The following is a 20,219-nucleotide window of genomic DNA, read 5'->3' on the forward strand; positions in this document are numbered from 1 at the left end:
CGTATATATCGAAACACTTTAACTACGCTTTATCCCACACTATACCTAAGAATGCCCCACCCCTACCCCCACCTGAACAGTGGGGTAGCTTAGTGGTTAACGCGTCCGCTCGTCACGCCGAAGACCCGGGTTCTATTCCCCACATCAGTACAGTGTGTGAAGTTCATTTCTGGTGTCCTCTGCCGTGATATTGCTGGTATATTGCTAAAAGCGGCGTAAATCTGAACTCACTCACTCACTCATACTTTGTACATGAAATTGTATATGAAAAAATTGTCTTTATTGCGGTAGTTCAATTATAACATGCATTCTTCGATGCAGTTGTATACATACATGAGTATAATATGTGAAATGACATACTTGTAAAACCAATTGATTTACTGATTAAGGAGATAAAAAATGACCACTGTCCTTGTAGGGTAAGCTAGTGGTTAAAGCGTTCGCCTGTCACGCCAAATGTCCTGGTTCGACTCCCGATATGGGTAATATTTGTGATGCCCATTTCTGGAGTAACCCTTGTCATATGGCTATTTAACAATTATAAGTCAGTCAATCATTGTTCTGGAAGTGAGCGTATCCGGTGAGTTAAACAAACCTATCTCACATCGATATAACCCTAAAACATGTATTGAATTTTTGAATGATGTTCAAAGCATGGGGCTATTTACACCTATTCATGTTGTCTTCATCTTTTGTCAGCAATCAGTTCATAAGGCAATGGAAAATATGTAGCACCAATGAATCCGTTGAAGTTTAGCGTGGCACCCTCGGGCTTTCTAAAGGTGAAGTTCTGTAGCATATTGGCAAAGTACATCAGCACTTCCATTCTTGCCAAGGTTTCCCCAGCACAAACACGTGGCCCTAAAAAGAAACAATCACTTGTATACCAGGTCATATCTCAATATAATTTGTATAAAATATTGACTATGAGATGCTGCATTCCTAGACTTGCACAAGTCTCTAAGGTAATAAATAATTAAATGTAATTTCTAAAAAATATAAATTAAAAGAACATTTGTCCGTCCAACTGACTGGTGTCCTTAGACTGTCCGCTTATCTATAGGGATAGAATTACTATACATCCATGGGTTTAGCATTCAGTACAGCCTTGGAACAGGGCTACTAGTACAGCCTTGGAACAGGGCAACTAGTACAGCCTTGGAACAGGGCTACTAGTACAGCCTTGGAACAGGGTTACTGGTACAGCCTTGGAACAGGGCTACTGGTACAGCCTTGGAACAGGGCTACTGGTACAGCCTTGGAACAGGGCTACTAGTACAGCCTTGGAACAGGGCTACTAGTACAGCCTTGGAACAAGGCTACTAATACAGCCTTGGAACAGGGCTACTGGTACAGCCTTGGAACAGGGCTACTGGTACAGCCTTGGAACAGGGCTACTGGTACAGCCTTGGAACAGGGCTACTGGTACAGCCTTGGAACAGGGCTACTGGTACAGCCTGGAACAGGGCTACTGGTACAGCCTTGGAACAGGGCTACTGGTACAGCCTTGGAACAGGGCTACTGGTACAGCCTTGGAACAGGGCTACTGGTACAGCCTTGGAACAGGGCTACTGGTACAGCCTTGGAACAGGGCTACTGGTACAGCCTTGGAACAGGGCTACTGGTACAGCCTTGGAACAGGGCTACTGGTACAGCCTTGGAACAGGGCTACTGGTACAGCCTTGGAACAGGGCTACTGGTACAGCTTGGAACAGGGCTACTGGTACAGCCTTGGAACAGGGCTACTGGTACAGCCTTGGAACAGGGCTACTGGTACAGCCTTGGAACAGGGCTACTGGTACAGCCTTGGAACAGGGCTACTGGTACAGCCTTGGAACAGGGCTACTGGTACAGCCTTGGAACAGGGCTACTGGTACAGCTTGGAACAGGGCTACTGGTACAGCCTTGAACAGGGCTACTGGTACAGCCTTGGAACAGGGCTACTGGTACAGCCTTGGAACAGGGCTACTAGTACAGCCTTGGAACAGGGCTACTAGTACAGCCTTGGAACAGGGCTACTAATACAGCCTTGGAACAGGGCTACTGGTACAGCCTTGGAACAGGGCTACTGGTACAGCCTTGGAACAGGGCTACTGGTACAGCCTTGGAACAGGGCTACTGGTACAGCCTTGGAACAGGGCTACTGGTACAGCCTTGGAACAGGGCTACTGGTACAGCCTTGGAACAGGGCTACTGGTACAGCCTGGAACAGGGCTACTGGTACAGCCTTGGAACAGGGCTACTGGTACAGCCTTGGAACAGGGCTACTGGTACAGCCTTGGAACAGGGCTACTGGTACAGCCTTGGAACAGGGCTACTGGTACAGCCTTGGAACAGGGCTACTAGTACAGTCTTGGAACAGGGCTACTGGTACAGCCTTGGAACAGGGCTACTAGTACAGCCTTGGAACAGGGCTACTGCTACAGCCTTGGAACAGGGCTACTGGTACAGCCTTGGAACAGGGCTACTAGTACAGCCTTGGAACAGGGCTACTGGTACAGCCTTGGAACAGGGCTACTAATGCAGCCTTGGAACAGGGCTACTAGTACATCCTTGGAACAGGGCTACTAATACAGCCTTGGAACAGGGCTACTAGTACAGCCTTGGAACAGGGCTACTCATACAGCCTTGGAACAGGGCTACTGGTACAGCCTGGAACAGGGCTACTGGTACAGCCTTGGAACAGGGCTACTGGTACAGCCTTGGAACAGGGCTACTGGTACAGCCTTGGAACAGGGCTACTGGTACAGCCTTGGAACAGGGCTACTGGTACAACCTTGGAACAGGGCTACTAATACAGCCTGGAACAGGGCTACTGGTACAGCCTTGGAAGGGCTAGGGCTACTGGTACAGCCTGGAACAGGGCTACTAATACAGCCTTGGAACAGGGCTACTGGTACAGCCTTGGAACAGGGCTACTGGTACAGCCTTGGAACAGGGCTACTAGTACAGCCTTGGAACAGGGCTACTGGTACAGCCTTGGAACAGGGCTACTGGTACAACCTTGGAACAGGGCTACTAATACAGCCTTGGAACAGGGCTACTAGTACAGCCTTTGAACAGGGCTACTGGTACAGTCTTGGAACAGGGCTACTGGTACAGTCTTGGAACAGGGCTACTGGTACAGCCTTGGAACAGGGCTACTAGTACAGCCTGGAACAGGGCTACTAATACAGCCTTGGAACAGGGCTACTGGTACAGCCTTGGAACAGGGCTACTGGTACAGCCTTGGAACAGGGCTACTAATACAGCCTTGGAACAGGGCTACTAATACAGCCTTGGAACAGGGTTACTGGTACAGCCTTGGAACAGGGCTACTGGTACAGCCTTGGAACAGGGCTACTGGTACAGCCTTGGAACAGGGCTACTGCATACATTAACGCGGACAATCGCTCAACCCTACGGTTAAACATCAATTTGATGTATTGTATCTGCGTGTATACATACTACAGGAATATGTTTACATACAATTAATTAATGTAACCAGTTCTTCCTGGAGCGGTATGTCTGGCCTGTTTACCACTCCAGATTTCGTTTATGAAATTAAAATATACATCTGAACAATCTCATTGAGTCAAAGTACATTGGTTCGCTTTATTTGAAGATCTGACAGTGTGCATTCTGTTTTTATCGTGACCCGCTATATATATTTGGAATATTGCTGAGTGCGGCGTAAAACTCAACTGAATCACTGACTCATTTTATCGTGACAGTTAATATAATATACTCATGCCAATAATGGTTGTCACCCCTTCAATTTTGGAGAGGGGTGTGGGGTGTGCGGGTGTGGTGGGTGGGGGTGGGGTGTGGGGTGGGGGTGGGGTGTGGGGGTGATAACCATTATTGGCATGAGTATATATAAAACGTTGATCGAAATCTGGTCGTGTATGAATGGCACAGATACTACAGGTTCGGAATGTGTTTTGTTAATAAACTTGTAGTAGGTAGGATCATTGTCAGTGCTTCCGACATATTTAGTTGTCCAAATTAAAACAACCCGTGAAGATCCGGGTTAGAATTGATCTTCAGTAACCCATGCTTTGCCGTAAAAGGCTACTAACGGGATCGGGTGGTCAGGCTCGCTCATTGTATCCCAATTGCGTAGAACGAAGCCCATGCTGTTGATCACAGGATTGTCTGGCCCAGACTCGATTATTTACAGACCGCCGCCATATAGCTGGAATATTGCTAAGTGCGGTGTAAAACTAAACTCACTCACTCTGAATTGGAAATGTCAAGTGTGGAGACTAATCAGCCCCAATCATCGGCTGAAAGTCATTCCACTGGGTGTGAAACAATGAATAAACAAACACGTTGTTGGGGTGAGGTGGAATTGGGTTTAACGTTGTGCTGGAGAATATTTCGCTCATATGACGACGTGCATGCGTCTGTATGTGTAGGTGCGGCTGCGTGTACTAGCCCAGACTTAAGCTGTTTTTATAGTGCTAGGTCACTGAGATACCATGCCGCATGAATACCCTGAGTGACATATGCATTTTATTGATATATTTGAATTCCTTACACATTTTTACTATTTTACATAATTAAAAGCCTTAAATACTGTATTATATTATACTTTAGTTTCATTACACTGAACTTCAGGTGGTAAAATGACAAAAAATTGTAAATCTACGAAGAAAAACAATATGTCATTACTCCACATACCACACTGTTAAACATTTTGTTTTGTGAAATTACACATTTATCTTTCTTCTTTACATTGCAACCAGTTTGGGTGAAATACTGAGTATTTGTAGATGGGAAATGGCATTTAAAGGGATGCAGCAGTATACCTGAAAAAAATGCTGAGTCATCGCTTCAACGCCCCCTAGTGGGCTAAAGCCACAGCTTTGATTTGTAAGACTGAAATTTTTGGATTCGTGAGGCAATTTTACATCAGAATACATGTTCAAACCTTTTGGCCTCTCTCGGTACAAAAATCACCCCCGGGCTCTTGGACTACTACTCAGACACATGCTGACTCCGAGCCGACCAGTCCTTGTTGTACCCATTAATGACGAGCGCCAGGCAGGGACCATATTTTAACGTCTTTTCGTATGACGCGGTCGGGGATCGAACCCGCGACCTTCCGCTCTCCGGGCGGACGCTCTAACCACTACACCACGGAGGCGGTCTGTTGTTGGGAGTAAAATGAACAGACCCTTGACGATCCGGGTTAGAATTGATATTCAGTAACCCATGCTTGTAAGAGGCGAGTAACTGGATCGAGTGGTCAGACTCGCTGACTTGGTTGACACATGTCATCGTATCCTAGTTGCGTAGATTGATGCTCATGCTGTTGATCGCTGGATTGAAGGTTGAAAAATTAAAAGGCATCTCAGACAACTCAAATTTTCCCTTTGGCAAAACTTTGTTTGACAACCTACGAAAATACTTCGAGTTATCCGAAGTTCGTTACAACCACATACAACCACAATAGGGTGACGTAGTTTTTATATCGACACAACCATCAGTTCGACACAACCATGTTCAACAGCATCTGTTAAAATGAAAACTTACCAATAGAAAATGGAATAAAAGCATCTATTTTCTTGATTTTGCCATTTTCGTCCAAGAACCTCTCCGGTTTGAATTCGTCTACATCGTCCCAATACTTCGGATCCTTGTGGACAGAGAGCACGTTGACAAGGACGATGGTTTCTTTGGGGATGTTGTAACCACAAAGGGTGGTGTCGGCGTCTGTGCTGTGCGGGATGACGAACGGAACTGGAGAAAAGACAAACTTGCGTGCCTGAGTGGAGTGGAGTGGAGTGGAGTGAGTGGAGTGAGTGAGTGAGTGAGTGAGTGAGTGCGTGCGTGCGTGCGGTTTTACGCCGCGTTTAGCAATATTCCAGCAATAACACGGCGGAGGACACCAGAATTGGGCTTCACACTTTGCACCCATTTGGAGAATCGAACCCGGGTTTTCAGCGTGAGGAGCGAACGCTTTAACCACTAAACTACCCCACCGCCCCTACGTGAATGAGCAGGGTTTCCGAGCATTCTGATATCATATCAGTGTGATTCTTTACATATGTAACTCGTGAAAATCCGCGTTTGAATTGGTCTTCAGCAACCCATGCATGTACTAAGAGACGACTAACGGGATCGGGTGACCACACTCGCTTACATGGTTAACACATGTCAAGAATATCGATGATCATGATGTTGATGTTAATGACCGGATTGGCCGGTCAAGACGCGATGATTCACACTCCGTTGTCATATAGCTAGACAATTGTTTCGTTAAACAGCAAACCAACCAAACATAACAATTTTCATGATATATATAGGGCGGTGGGGTAGCCTAGTGGTTAAAGTGTTCGCTCTTCACGCCGAAGACCCGGGTTCGATTCCCCACATGGGTACAATGTGTGAAGCCCATTTCTGGTGTCCCCCGCCGTGATATTGCTGGAATATTGCTAAAAGCAGCGTAAAACCAAACTCACTCACTCATGATATATATAGATGGTGTCGTACAATGGACTGCTGTTTTTCAGGAGAGATTTCTCATGATTATGGACACGTTTTACTTAAAGATCGTTTTGAGGCGATGGAACAGCCTAGTCGTTAAAGCGTCCGCTCGTCACGCCTAAGAACTGGGTTCGATCCCCCACATAGGTACAATGTGTAAAGCCCATTTCGGGCGTCTCCTGCCGTGATGTTGATGGTATAGTACTTAGAGCGGCGTAAAAACCAAACTCACTCACTAAAGATCGTTTTGAACTTTTGAAGAAGGAAAGTAATGTAATTGTTTATCAACAAAACAAAATAAAACAAAACAAGGGAAAAACAGACCCTGTAATCGCTTTTGCGGATGTGGGATTCGATCCTGGGATGCTGGATGCCGTTTTACGAAACTGTCGTAAGTTTACGATATGGTATAGGACTTACGATCACCATAGCGCAATGATCGCATTGTACGACAACTAGCACACGTCAGGGACGTAACCTTTAAACTGCGATACCACGTGACACCACACTTGCTTCTTAATTCATGTACATGTGTATGTTTATAATCAAATTGAATTCAAATTTGAATAGTATAAATGTTCAAAAGAAAATTCCAAACAGTGTGTTTATCAGCTTTCGTTATATGACTACATCCGACATTTCATTCGCGTTACAAAATTACAGTGCCGTGTAAAAAGGTAACAACAGTCAACTTAAGCATGTATTTTATCTACATACCCACTGGAGAAAGTCTCAATACTTCATTAACGGTTGCTTCAACATAAGGCAGCTTGGCTCTGTCAGAGAAGGTGATCATCCTTCCACGGCCAATATTCTGAAACATAAGTGAATCGTACAATGCTGTGATCAGCTATTCTCTTGATCGTGGGGTAACTGTGTATTGAACGTTTGCCGACGACCCAGGTTCGATCGCATATTTGTAGAATATTTGAAACCCATTTCTGATGTCAACCGCTATGATATTGCTACAAAATTGCTAAAAGTGGCATAATTAAATAACGGGGAATGAGTGAAGTTCAGCACCACTTTCATGCACATTCCAGCAATATTACGACAAGGGACAACACAAATAGGCCTCACGTGTTTACTCGTATGGGAATCGAACCAAGGTCTTCGGCGTGGCGAGCGAACGCATTAACCAGTTGGCTACCCCACCGCCCTACAGTGTCTTAACCAAGTAGTTCAGTTATATGCAAGGTATTGACGTCAAGATAAACCATTTAGAAAAATGATGTTATGTCTCGCAATACAATTACTGTACAGCTTGTACAAATTGAACCAACATTCAGCGGATCCTGATACCTGAAAGAGACATAACACAGCATGGTGTTACCAAACGTGTCCACTTTAAACATGCCAGATATTGCCAGAACGAATTCATGTAGGTTACAACATGTGATATAGACCTTGATCCGCTTGTAATGATATTACCAAGTCCAGTAGGTTGGCTGCTTGGCTCGATGGTTGCTTGGTTGTTGTTTAACGCCGCACTCAGCAATATTCCAGCTATATGGCGGCGTTTCGGAAATAATCGAGTCTGGGCTAGACAATCCAGGGATCAACAGCATGAACATCGTTCTACGCAGTTGTCATACAATGACATGTGTCAACCCAGCCAGCGAGCCTGACCACCCGATCCCGTTAGTCTCCTCTTACCACAAGCATGGGTTACTGAAGATCAATTCTAACCCGGACCTTCACGGATGCTGGCATAACAAGATTGCGTTGAAATCGGCTTCCAACACTCGATACTTTATCTTGGGGCAATGTAACGCTTACGTTGTCAATTTCCTCTTGACATTTTTTCTGTATGTGTGGGTACTTCATCATGTACAGCAGTGCCCAGTTGACCGATGTCGACGATGTCTCAGTGCCAGCCAGGAACAGGTCGACGATGAGGCGCAAAAAGTTTTCCACTGCGAAACACATATCAAAATACTTTTATTAAATAGAATATATAGTCAAACACCGGCACTGATTTTATTGAAGGGGAATAAGCGTTATAATGGGTACCCGGGTCGGGTCGGGTAATAGGGGGTCGGGTACCGGGGTAGGAAATTTGGACCCGTCCCAGCCCCAATATAACATATGTCTTACAGTTGTAGGCTTTGTTGGCCTGTCCGTCGCCGTCACGCATCTGAATGTACAGATCCACAAAGTCCCGGATGTTGCTGGGGTCGTAGGACTGTTCGTGCTCGTCAACCACGCCTTTGACAAACTCACATAGTCGCTTCATGTGGCCGATAGCCACGCGGGCTTTCTGTAACAATCGATCCACGACATTTATCAATGACTCATTTGTTATTTCACAAAACCTTTCAAACCCGTGAATATCCTTGTTAAATTGATCTTCAGCAACTGAAGTTTGTTTTCCGTTTTGTTTAACGCCGCATACAACAATTGTTTTCTAGCTATATAACGACGGTCTGTACAATAATCGTCTCTGGGCCAGACAATCCAGTGATCAACAGCATGAGCATCAATCTACGCATTTGGGATACGGTGACATATGTCATCGAGCCTGACCATCCGTTAGTCGCCTCTTACAAGCATGAGGGACGGTGGGGTAGCCTTGTGGTTAAAGCGTCCGCTCGTCACGCCGAAGACCCGGGTTCGAATCCCCACATGGGTACAATGTGTGAAGCCCATTTCTGGTGTCCCCCGCCGTGATATTGCTGTAATATTGCTAAAAGCGGCGTAAAACCATACTCACTCACTCACTCTTACAAGCATGGGTTGCTGAAGACCAATTCTAACCCGGATCTTCACGGGTCCTTGTCTTAAGAGGAGACAAGCTACATCGGTGTTCAGGCTCGTTGACTTGGTTGACACAATGTCATCGTATCCCAGATCGAGAAATTCAGTATTTCCGAAACGAAACAGCAAAACAACACATGTAAGTAATGAATGGTTGCTGAAGACACTCAAAACCGGAATAGCGTAATTCAGTGTCCGCGCTATTTATTGTCCACGCTTTGTGTCACATTAATACTCATTGCTCGTCATACTACCTGAATGAACAATGGGTCGATTGTCTACAGTGATTTACGTAGGATGACCTATAGACTCGTGACTCAGAATAGCAGATACCTTTCCAATTTATGCATACATTTGTGATAAAGGCAACACGCCCTTTCTGCAGCCACAAAAAGTCTCTGAAAGCAGAGTCGATAACATGATTTTGATTATATCATTACCTTGTTGTAAAGAATCAATATTACTGTGTAATGATGTTTTATTTGCAATAAGCAATGGATATCCTCCCGTAACCACTGGCAACTATCACAAAACATGTCAAACACCAACCAGGATGTGTGTTTCGAACAATATCCTGAAGATAAAGTTATAAATTTATAAATTCGTATAGTATGACATTGTATTTACTTGTCGGATAGTTACACCCATAATGACGTCTGGGAAACAATAGCTATACCTTTTTAATAATCATTTGATCGACGAAAAATTGGCTTTAAATAATACATCCAAGATATGAATTTAAACCTAACCTTCTCCCTTCCTAATTGTTTGATGGGCATTGTAGAAGTTGGTGACTCAGAAATGAAACATACAACTTTATGGATGACAACTTCTTATTTATTGCATAAAGCGACGTTTCGATGTAGATTCTTACACCGTTATTAAGCTTGTTTTATCTTCCTCCCTTCCCTCGTGCACAACTCTATAACATTGACATGTCGGATTAATTCACCCATATATACTAACCGGCGAAAGAAACGATACCAAGTCGAAATCACTGATATTTAAAATCGGTACCCCCAACCCACCCCATTGTGAAAAAGGAAAAGTTTTGCCCATACATCTGTTATCATAATTCACTTTCCTTTTTCACAATGATGGTTTGTCGTTTTGTAAAATCGGTGATTTCGACTTTGTATCGTTTATTTTGCCCCTTAGTTTATTAACGAACCAGTTGGTAGTATTCCTTCATAGGTTGGGGCGGTGGGGTAGCCTAGTGGTTAAAGCGTTCGCTCGTCACGACGAAGACCCGGGTTCGATTCCCCACGTGGGTACAATGTGTGAAGCCCATTTCTGGTGTCACCCGCCGTGATATTGCTTGAATATTGCTAAAAGCGGCGTAAAACTAAACTCACTCACTCCTTCATAGTTTGTTTGGGTGAAAACGTACTAGGTCTTGCATGTGTATATGACAGGTGCCTTCAGTAGAGCACGATACGCTCACCTTTTCCGAAACACCTAGTTTCAGCACAAGCTGCTTGTGATTCTTAAGCACATGTTCATAATCATACAATGCACAGCGGGTATTTCTTATGAACATGGAAATTGTTTTGTCGCTTTTATTTGCATTTCAAATTCGAAATTTCGAATTTATGCAGGATGCTTTAAGTCACCTGTGGGCGAAGTGAATGCCTTGTGAACTGGGTCACCATGGGGGGGGGGAGTGAATGCAGTGTGAATTGGGTCACTACTGAGGCGTTAACTAAGATACCCCACCGCCCTTCCCCAATTTAATGAATCAGACGAATAACAGCAATATATACAATATACCTTTTGCGTTGATGGAAGCATCCTCAGTAACGGTATGGCATAATACGGATTGAGACTTCCAGGCGACTTGACCACGTCGTTAAGGAGACGCATCAGCTTGTGGAACTTCTCATCGTGGTAGTCGTATCTGTATAGTGCCACAAACAGAAGCACTTTTAGGTCGGTTGGTTTGTTGTTTAACGCCGCACTCAGCAATATTCCAGCTATATGGCGGGGGTCTGTAAATAATCGAGTCTGGACCAGACAATCCAGGGATCAACAACGTGAGCATCCTACGCAGTTAGGATACGATGCCATGTGTCAACCAAGTCAGCGAGCCTGATCACCCGATCCCGTTAGTCGCCTCTCACAACAAGCATGGGTTACTGAAAACCAATTCTAACCCGGATCTTCACGGGTTAATGTAAAATTTCTTACAATCAATGTGATGTGAGCAATCTCAACAAATGTCCAAACATTGTTAAAAATGAGAGAATGGTAATACGAAGAGCTGATGGAGTGAGTGAGTTGACTTTTACGCCGCACTCAGCAATATTCCAGCTGTATGGTGACGGTCTGTAAATAATCGAGTCTGGACCAGAAAATCCAGGGATCAACAGCATGAGCATCGATCTACGCAATTGGGATACGATGACAGGTGTCAACCAAGTCAGCGAGCCTGACCACCCGATCCCGTTAGTCGCCTCTCACGACAAGCATGGGTTACTGAAGACCAATTCTAACCTTTACGAGTGTCGAAATTCTTCAAAGGCATTTAGAAGTTGGTGTAGTAATACAAGACAAAGCTTATGGATAACAACTTCTTGATTTATTTTTCCACGCCGTGGATATCCACCTGAAGAAGGGGCAAGAACTAGCCCAGAAACGTTGTGAAAAGTAAATCAAGAAGTTGTTATCCATAAGATTTGTCTTGTATTTTACGAGTGTCACACTAAATGAGTCCCAATTCTTAACTATTACGTCATTAAGACTATAATTCAAACATGGCTGTCAGCATACAAAACGGTTGCAGTGACTCGGTGTTTATTGTGAAACGCAAGCAAACTAATTCTTGTTTGTAACAACTTTAGAGAGTGAGTGAGTGAGTTTACTTTTTATGCCGCTTTTAGCAATATTCTGGACAGCAATATCACGACAAAACCCCAGAACTGGAATTCACACATTGTACCCATGTGGGGAATCGAACCCGGGTCTGCAGCGTGATGAGCGAACGCTTTAACCACTTGGCTACCCCACCACCCGTAGCAAAAACACAGAGGGCATCCGTCCAACGTCTTAGTGTGAGTAGTCACGAGATTACGTGATTGAACGCAGTGTCTCTTATTGCTGTAGGGAAACTCGCCAGGCGTTAACGTGATATCGCATGATCCCCGAGCGGTAATAGCATGGACAAGGCATGATCCGATTGGACTCGCAGTCCGAATGTACCAGTCAGTATTACCGTACCTCTGCGGTGAAGATCATTGCGCAGTACAACCAAAATGGGCCACCCATCTCCCATAACAGTGAGTGAGAGAGTGAGTATAGTTTTACGCCGCTTTTAGCAGTATTCCAGCAATACCGCAGCGGGAAACACCAGAAATGGGCTTCACGAATTGTACCCATGCGGGGAATCGAACCCGGGTCTTCGGCGTGACGAGCGAACGCTTTGACCACTTGGCTACCCCACCGCCCTCAACTCTCATATCTATTACCACATTATTATTTATCATAGTTTTCATTGCATTAGCCAGAGTCAACGTTACACTATAGTCTGTTTGCTGTGAAAACATACCGATGAATTTCACTTTAAACAAAAAAGTAAATCAAATAAAGTGAAATTAAGATTGCGAATCCTCATAATTTTACCTTGCATTTGAAAATTTAAATCTCAGATTTTTGTTCAACTTAGGATAAAAGTTGTTTAACAAACGATCATAGTTTCAAATCGGTATTATTGGTTTGTATTACAAGGGGGTATGCACATTAAATGAAACACCGAGAACAAGGAGGGTTGGTCTAAGTTAACGCTCATCACGTACCGCACGTTCATTTGTTTCACTGTTCCAACTACTGCGCTTACCCCCTTGTAATACAAACCAATATAAGCGATATGATAACTCCTAAGTTGAATAAAAAGCGATATGTTTAAAGTGAAATTCACCTGTACGTTTTCACTGCAAACAGACTATAATGGATGTGTGTTTAGATGCTGTTGTACGAAATTGTGTGTGTGTTTCTTTACCATCGAAATAAGCATTATTCCAGCTGTATGAGGGAAGGGTATACATAATATGAACCAGACAATCAAGTGATTGCAATTATGAGCATTTATTCACGTAAATGTAATTCGATGACATGCATCGTCCATGTACCAGTTCCTGTTGGGCGTCTCTTACAAACCCATTTTGGGTGTCCCCGCCATGACATTGTTAGAATGTTGCTATAAAGCGTCAGAGGTCTAAGTACGATTCCCTACGTGTGTTCAATGTGGGAAGCCATTTTGGTGTCATTCTTACCAAATATTGACAATTCGACTCACCTCTCCCCGAATATGAGGCTGCAGATGATGTTGCCAGTAGCGACGTCCATGAAGTCGTGGAAATGAAACCGTTTACCCTCATTCTCTGAAAGAATGCTGAGGATGGCGTTGACTTCGTCCTTCACCTTGTCCTCCACACTGCTCTTCCCCATCCCGAAGTCCCTCATGGTCTGAAGACTGAACCTCCGTATCTCCTTCCATGTCTGGCCGCTGCTCATGAAGATACCTGTCGGTGATGCAGTTGATTGATTGTTGTTTAACGCCGCAATCAGCAATATTCCAGCTATATGGCGGCGGTCTGTGAATAATCGGGTCTGGACCAAACAATCCAGTGATTAACAGCATGAGCATCGCACTACGCAGCTAGGATACGATGACATGTGTCAACCAAGTCAGCGAACCTGACCACCCTATCACGTTAGTCACCTCTTGCGACAAGCATGGGTTACTGAAACCTTCAAATTCTATCTTCAAGGGTCTGCAGTAGAGTGAGTGGTTGAGTGGTTGGTTGTGGGGCTGAATGACAGAGTGCTTGAGTGGCTGAGTGGCTGAGTGGCTGAGCGGCTGGGTAGCTGTGCGGCTGAGCGGCTGAATGGTTGAATGGCCGAGTGACTGAGGGGTTGAGTGTTTGAATTAGTGGCCGAATGGCTGAGTGATTGAATGGTTGAGTGAGTGCCAGAATAGGTGTTTGAATGAATGGTTGAGTGGTTGAGTGAGTGGTTGAATGAGTCATTGATTGAATGGTTCAGTGGTTGATGAGTGAGTGGTTGAGTGGTGGATTGAGTGACTGACTGACTGAAGATACTTTCTATTCCACTTCACACATTGGACACATGTCGGGGATCGAACAAGGGCCATCTTGAGAGAGTGATTCAAGAAATCAGAAATTGCTTGAACCACAAGGCTACTCCACCACCCCTGAAGAGTAAATGTCTAATTATAAGGAATGAACACATTTGGATATTTAAACATGTTTCCCCACATAGGAAAATATTCATATTTTAAACCCTAGTATGCCTAGTGGGGATTCGGAAATTTCAGCACCTGTTACAATTAAAAGGAATGGATAGGAATTACGCCATGATCAAGCATTTACTTATCAACTTTTGAACGCATGCTTGGAATTCATTGCATCGTGAAAAGTGTGCTTTATACGGCAATATACGATGATCATATATACTAAGCAGCAAAAGAAACGTCAGTTTGGAATTTTTTATCTTCGCAGAAACGGATAACTGTAAACTCATTTGATGTTTTGATTGTATATTTTGGACAACATCTCCAACTTTACCTGAGCAAAGACATTCCTTCCCAAACTCAGAATGGAACCCAGGAAATGGTCTCAAATCGCAACCTGATCTCCGAGATGGTACGGTGTTCTCTATGTTTTTTCATGCAACTCATGCTGCACGTGCTGCTAACAAGGACCAACCCTATAATGCACCCCCAAACCAGAAGCGTGTTCAGAACTGCGAGTGCCCGCGAGCGCTCGATCTTGAGCGCCTATGCCCGTTCGAGCGCCCGCACGCGCACGCGAACCATCCTCACAGCTGCCTCGCCAAGCGAACCAAGATGGCGACCATGTTTAATGTCATTCGTCACCACTCGCCCCTTTCCGTAACCTCCAACAAGAAGACAAAAAGCTATTCGGCTTGTCCCGGAATAACACGGGTTGGTCACGAATGGTTTAATGTAACCAAGCGCTCGCGTCCGTTCAGGACCGATGCGAGCGCTCACTAGAGGCAATAGCGCGGGCGCTCGCGGTTCTGAACACGCCTCGGGTTGAAACATTCACATTACAACGTCAGTAGGATACCGCGACTCACGACAGCTCAGAGAAACCAGGCGCTAGGATGACTTGAAGCTGGCCACTGCACAAGCCGTTGCCAATCACTTCCAGGTCAACGTTCGGACCATCTACAGGTTGCAGCAACGTTTCCGGGCCACCAACACCACAAATGATCGCCCCCGTACTGGCAGACCTGTTGATGCAGGCATCCGAAACAGCACGCCAGACAGTGGGAACACACGGAAGACCAATCAGTATTGATTGTACAGTACGCCGACGTCTTAACAGCGGGAACCTCCATTGCCGTACACCTTACCGTTGACCTATCCTCACCCCTCGTCATCGGGGTGAACGTCTACAGTTTGCCCTACAACACCAAAACTGGCGATACAGGCAATGGAGATCTGTTCTGTTCACAGATGAGAGTCGGTACTGCGTATAAACTGCAGATGGCAGAACAAGAATATGGCGACGACGTGGCCAGCGTTACTCAGACCAAGGTGTTGTGGAAAGAGACTCATGGGGAGGTGCAAGCGTCATGGTATGGGGTGGAATAGGCCTGAACCAGAGAGTGGGTCCTGTGGTGTTCCAGAACCTTGGTCCGGGGAGAGGAGGCGGCATCACAGCGGTGCGCTACATCGACCAAAGCTCTCAGACCCCACGTCATACCACATTTCGCACATCACCGGAACAACATTTTCCAGCATGACAACTCCCATACTGCCAGAGCTACACGGGACTTCCTACAGCAGAACGGTGTCAACATTATGCAGTGGCCAGACCTTAGTCCTGATCTAAACCCAATTGAACATATACTGAGTCAAAAAAGAAACTTCACAAAATGTAATTTGAAAAATAATGAATAATTTTTCTCTGATGATACATCTATGCATCCGAAATGTGATCCCTATCTTTCGACTCTAGAAAAACGTTAGCAAAACCCACTCAAACCCATCCATTCGTCGTGCAAATGACGTTAGTGCCAAATCAGGTTTTGCACGTGCAGTCGATCACGTGATCTTCGCATCGAAGTTTTCTTCATATGCACGTGTTTGCATTGGCCTCAAGAATTGAAAAAAACACTTTTAAACCACAGTTCTAACGGTACTTGAAATGCCACGATTGTCAAATGTGCAACGTGAACGTGCCGTTGGCATGTTGCAAGCGGGAAGATTAGTTATTGACGTCGCAAGAGCAATGGGATGCAGCCGTTGTACAGTGTATGACTTGCGAGGTCGTCTACAACAAACTGGCACCACTTCTGATCGCCCAAGTTCGGGTCGTCCACGTGTGACGTCACGAGCAGAAGACCGTCAAATCGTCCTACGTCACCTACGTGACAGATTTCTGCCGGCTACACGAACCAGGGCTGAGATGTTTAGAGGTCGACTGTCCTCACAGACCATTCGAAATCGGTTGCGGGCTGCCAATCTCCATTATCGACGTCCATATCGTGTGCCAATATTGACGCCGTTTCATCAACGTCAACGTCTGCTGTGGGCCCAACGTCACCTCCGATGGACCCAGAGAGACTGGAAACGAGTCGTCTTTAGCGATGAATCCAGGTTTACCCTCAGAGTCGCGGCAGGCATAGAGTCTGGAGACGACGTCGTGAACGGTATGCCCAATGTTGTGTACAGGAAGTCGACAGATTCGGAGGCGGAAGTTGCATGGTGTTGGGTGCTTTCTGTGGGAACAACCGTTCCCGACTTCTGGTCATTCGTGGAAACCTCACAGCTGCTGCTTACCGCGACCAGGTGCTCACCCCTAAACTCGTTCCTTTCATGGCGGCTCATGGCCCAGGTCTACAGTTCCAGCATGATAATGCTCGGCCGCATAACGCGATGTTGACACGAAATTTCCTTCAAAACGCTGGAATCAACGTCATGGACTGGCCAGCGAGGTCCCCTGACCTTAATCCAATAGGGCACGTTTGGGATGCACTTGGGAGAAGGCTTCGTGGTCTTAGGAACCAACCTCAGAATTTGCAGGAATTTGGCGCTGCCTTGCAAGAGCAATAGAGCAGAATCCCCAACCACGTGTTCACAAGCATCAGGCAGTCGATGAGGAGACGGTGTTTGGCAGTGGTGAATGCGCGGGGCGGCCATACACGATATTGAACTGAGAAACTTCGCATTTTTATTCTTGTGACTTGACATTCTGTATACCCATGTTTTGGAACGGCGGTGTAGCCTAATGGAACTGATTATGGCACTGTCAGTGTATCGAGTACATCACACAGATCTCAGCAATGAAATAATAACAATTTAACCATCTCACCATCTCTTGTTCTTTTATAGTGCCCTGAAGAAAGAATGTGAAGTTTCTTTTTTGACTCAGTATATTTGGGATGAAATTCAGATGCCATACCAAGGCCGAACACAGCCGATTTATTGCGCCTGGGCTTTCTCAGAGTGTGGTTCCAGGTGCCAATGGCCTTCATCAATCGATTGGTGCACTCCTACATGACGCTGTGCTGCAGTTATTGCCGCTCGTGGTGGTCACACTAGATACTGAAGTCAAGAAGCTGAATGGACTGCAAACGCTCATGTAATGTCTTGAAATTCATTGATGTGTCAAGATATTGTACACAAAAATGTTTTTGATCCGCTTATTATGTCCATTTCTGTAATGATTTGATTACAGTGCCTATCTAATTTTAAATTTGTACTGACGTGGGTTTTTTTGCTGCTGAGTATATTTCAAAAGTGCAGGAAATTCAGGAAATATCGGGAAACGTGCGCAAATCCGGTCATAGCAAGTATGTCATACTGTATTTACGTATATTTCTATAGTGTACTATCCGGCTTTTCGTCCGGTGTTTAGAACCGGCAAATGTCCACGCATGCGTGTCGTTGTATAAGAGCAGCGTGACATTAAACAACATGTCTGATCTCACCACTACTTAGGTGATAACAGTCAATAAAGAGGCGAGTATTATCTCTGCTCTGATAAACTCAGCCATACATGTAAGCTGTATCTGCGAAGTAACATTGACGCTACACGTTAGTACATTTGGACTCCGGGATACATAATCTCGTGGTAACTTTGTACGAGTGAACTTACAGTAGTATGTCATACCGTAGATGATCAAGTGTGAGCTCATGGGCACACGTTTTTCAGAGGTCTGGGTAGCCACGTGGTTAAAGCGTTTTGAGGTGTCCCTGTTGGGATATCTCGGTTTTCTTTGTCTTTAGTCGCTTATTTAGTACATCTGAGGGCTAGACTCAGTCACGTGCATGGTTCCTTCTGTGTATTGTCATTTGGTTTTCTAACCCGTGAAGATCCGGGTTAGAATTGGTCTTTAGCTACCTATGCTTTTCGTAAGAGGCGACTAACGGGTTCGGCTGGTCGACCTCGCGGACATATTTCGGGGCACGTCATCGTATCCCAATTGCGTCGATTGATGCTCATGCTGTTGATCACTGGATTGTCTGGTCCAGACTCGATTATTGACAGACCTCCGCCATATAGCTGGAATATTGCTGAGTGTGGCGTAAAACAACAAGAAGCAAACACACATCCCGGTTAATATATAGTCAGCACGTTTGAGGTATCCATGTTGGGATATCTAGGATTTGTTTGTCTTTGGTTGCTGATATAGTATATCTGGGGGTCAATCTCGGTCAGGTGGTGAATTTGGTGTCCTGTCACTTGGGTTTCTGCACTTGACTCGATTAGGGGACTGGACAGGGCGTCGACCAACCAACAAAGGGTCTATCACGACGACATGAAAATAATGTACCTGATTTACCCACTGACCATCGTATGCGCTATTTACGACCAAGCCAGTCAAGCTGATGAAATCGTTGACGACACGGGTACTAAAAATACAGGGGCGGATCCACAGCGGGATGGGTGGGTGGGGAGGAGGAGGATGGGTCGGGGGTGGGTGTGGGTGTCTCGAAACATTTTCCCCTGAGGAGCATTTATGTATTACAACACCCTAGTCATAAAATATGCAAGACTTACCCTCCTTGATTTGACTGACCCACCACATAAAGTTGGGTCGATGACTGAAGCAGCTAGCTTGTGTGACGAAGGCGTCTCGAACCACGTCGAATCCACTGAGAACTACCACCAGGTACCCCCCGACGTACATGCGGAACACATTCCCGTACTGTTTGTGGTAGCGGCTGAACTGCTCCATCCGATTCCCTTTGACCAGAAAGTCCAGGCTGCCGAGGAACGGTATAACAGGAGGTCCGGGGGGAAGGTTTTTCGGCATTGAAACTACATAATACACTATGCAAAACACAATAATAAATACGAGCACAGTAGACAGGTCCATTCCAAGTAGGAGCGCCATGGCTGACGGGTAGAGGCGTACCTGGTAGGTCACTCCGTCTGAACAGCACAGCACTGCAGATCCGACAGGACAGTAACCTGCCTCTCGATATCACTTCACAGCTCAAATGTATGTCACGTGTGATATAAACTATGCTTAATCAGATTTAGTTTCAAGAGAGTTGTGCGACCTTCTACTTTTACAACTCTGCTTTCGTCCTGGTTAGAGACCTGGGCCCCGTTTCACAAAGCTATCGTAGCGCTACTACTAGTCCTAAGTCTATGTTACAATTTGAGGTCGCGGTCGTAGCGCCAAGATAGCTTCGTGGATCGGGGCCCTGACTGCAGCGTTGCAATGAGTTTCACGGAGGCTGTTACAATATTAATAAAATATCGTAACAAGAGACAAACAGCTACTTTAATATGAACAAAAGATTGTATTGTTTCACACATGTTAATTAATAGATGTGCAGGTGGAATGCATAAAGGGACCGCCCATAAAATAGAGTGGTCACAACCCCACAGGTAGATGGATACAGGATACAGGTGTGACCTGTTTCAGATCATGGTCTTTATATACTCATGCCAATAATGGGTTTATACAAATTACAATACAAATAC

The 20,219-nt window shown here is 45.3% G+C and overlaps 1 protein-coding gene across 3 annotated transcripts; it reads right to left on the bottom strand.

Annotated features, from left to right (window-relative positions):
- Positions 1 to 263: 263 nt before the first annotated feature.
- On the bottom strand, positions 264 to 19,848 carry LOC124270526 (cytochrome P450 2J4-like). Of its 3 annotated transcripts, none has more exons than XM_046705546.1 (8): positions 19,284 to 19,848; positions 13,523 to 13,748; positions 11,002 to 11,128; positions 8,572 to 8,734; positions 8,254 to 8,390; positions 7,192 to 7,288; positions 5,521 to 5,623; positions 264 to 861 (listed from the first exon to the last, which is right to left on the bottom strand). In XM_046705546.1, the coding sequence occupies exons 1-8, from the start codon at positions 19,618 to 19,620 to the stop codon at positions 777 to 779; spliced, it is 1,275 nt and encodes a 424-aa protein (XP_046561502.1). In that variant the 5' UTR covers positions 19,621 to 19,848; the 3' UTR covers positions 264 to 776. The 3 variants fall into 3 exon arrangements, with proteins under 3 accessions (XP_046561502.1, XP_046561500.1, XP_046561501.1); XM_046705544.1 differs by having other exon boundaries at positions 5,521 to 5,727; XM_046705545.1 differs by having other exon boundaries at positions 5,521 to 5,752.
- Between the last annotated feature and the right edge of the window lie 371 nt (positions 19,849 to 20,219).

The sequence above is a fragment of the Haliotis rubra genome, unplaced genomic scaffold (genome assembly GCF_003918875.1).
Source record: "Haliotis rubra isolate DU_JTF1 unplaced genomic scaffold, ASM391887v1 Scf1522, whole genome shotgun sequence".
In the NCBI taxonomy this organism is placed as follows: Eukaryota; Metazoa; Mollusca; class Gastropoda; order Lepetellida; family Haliotidae; genus Haliotis; species Haliotis rubra.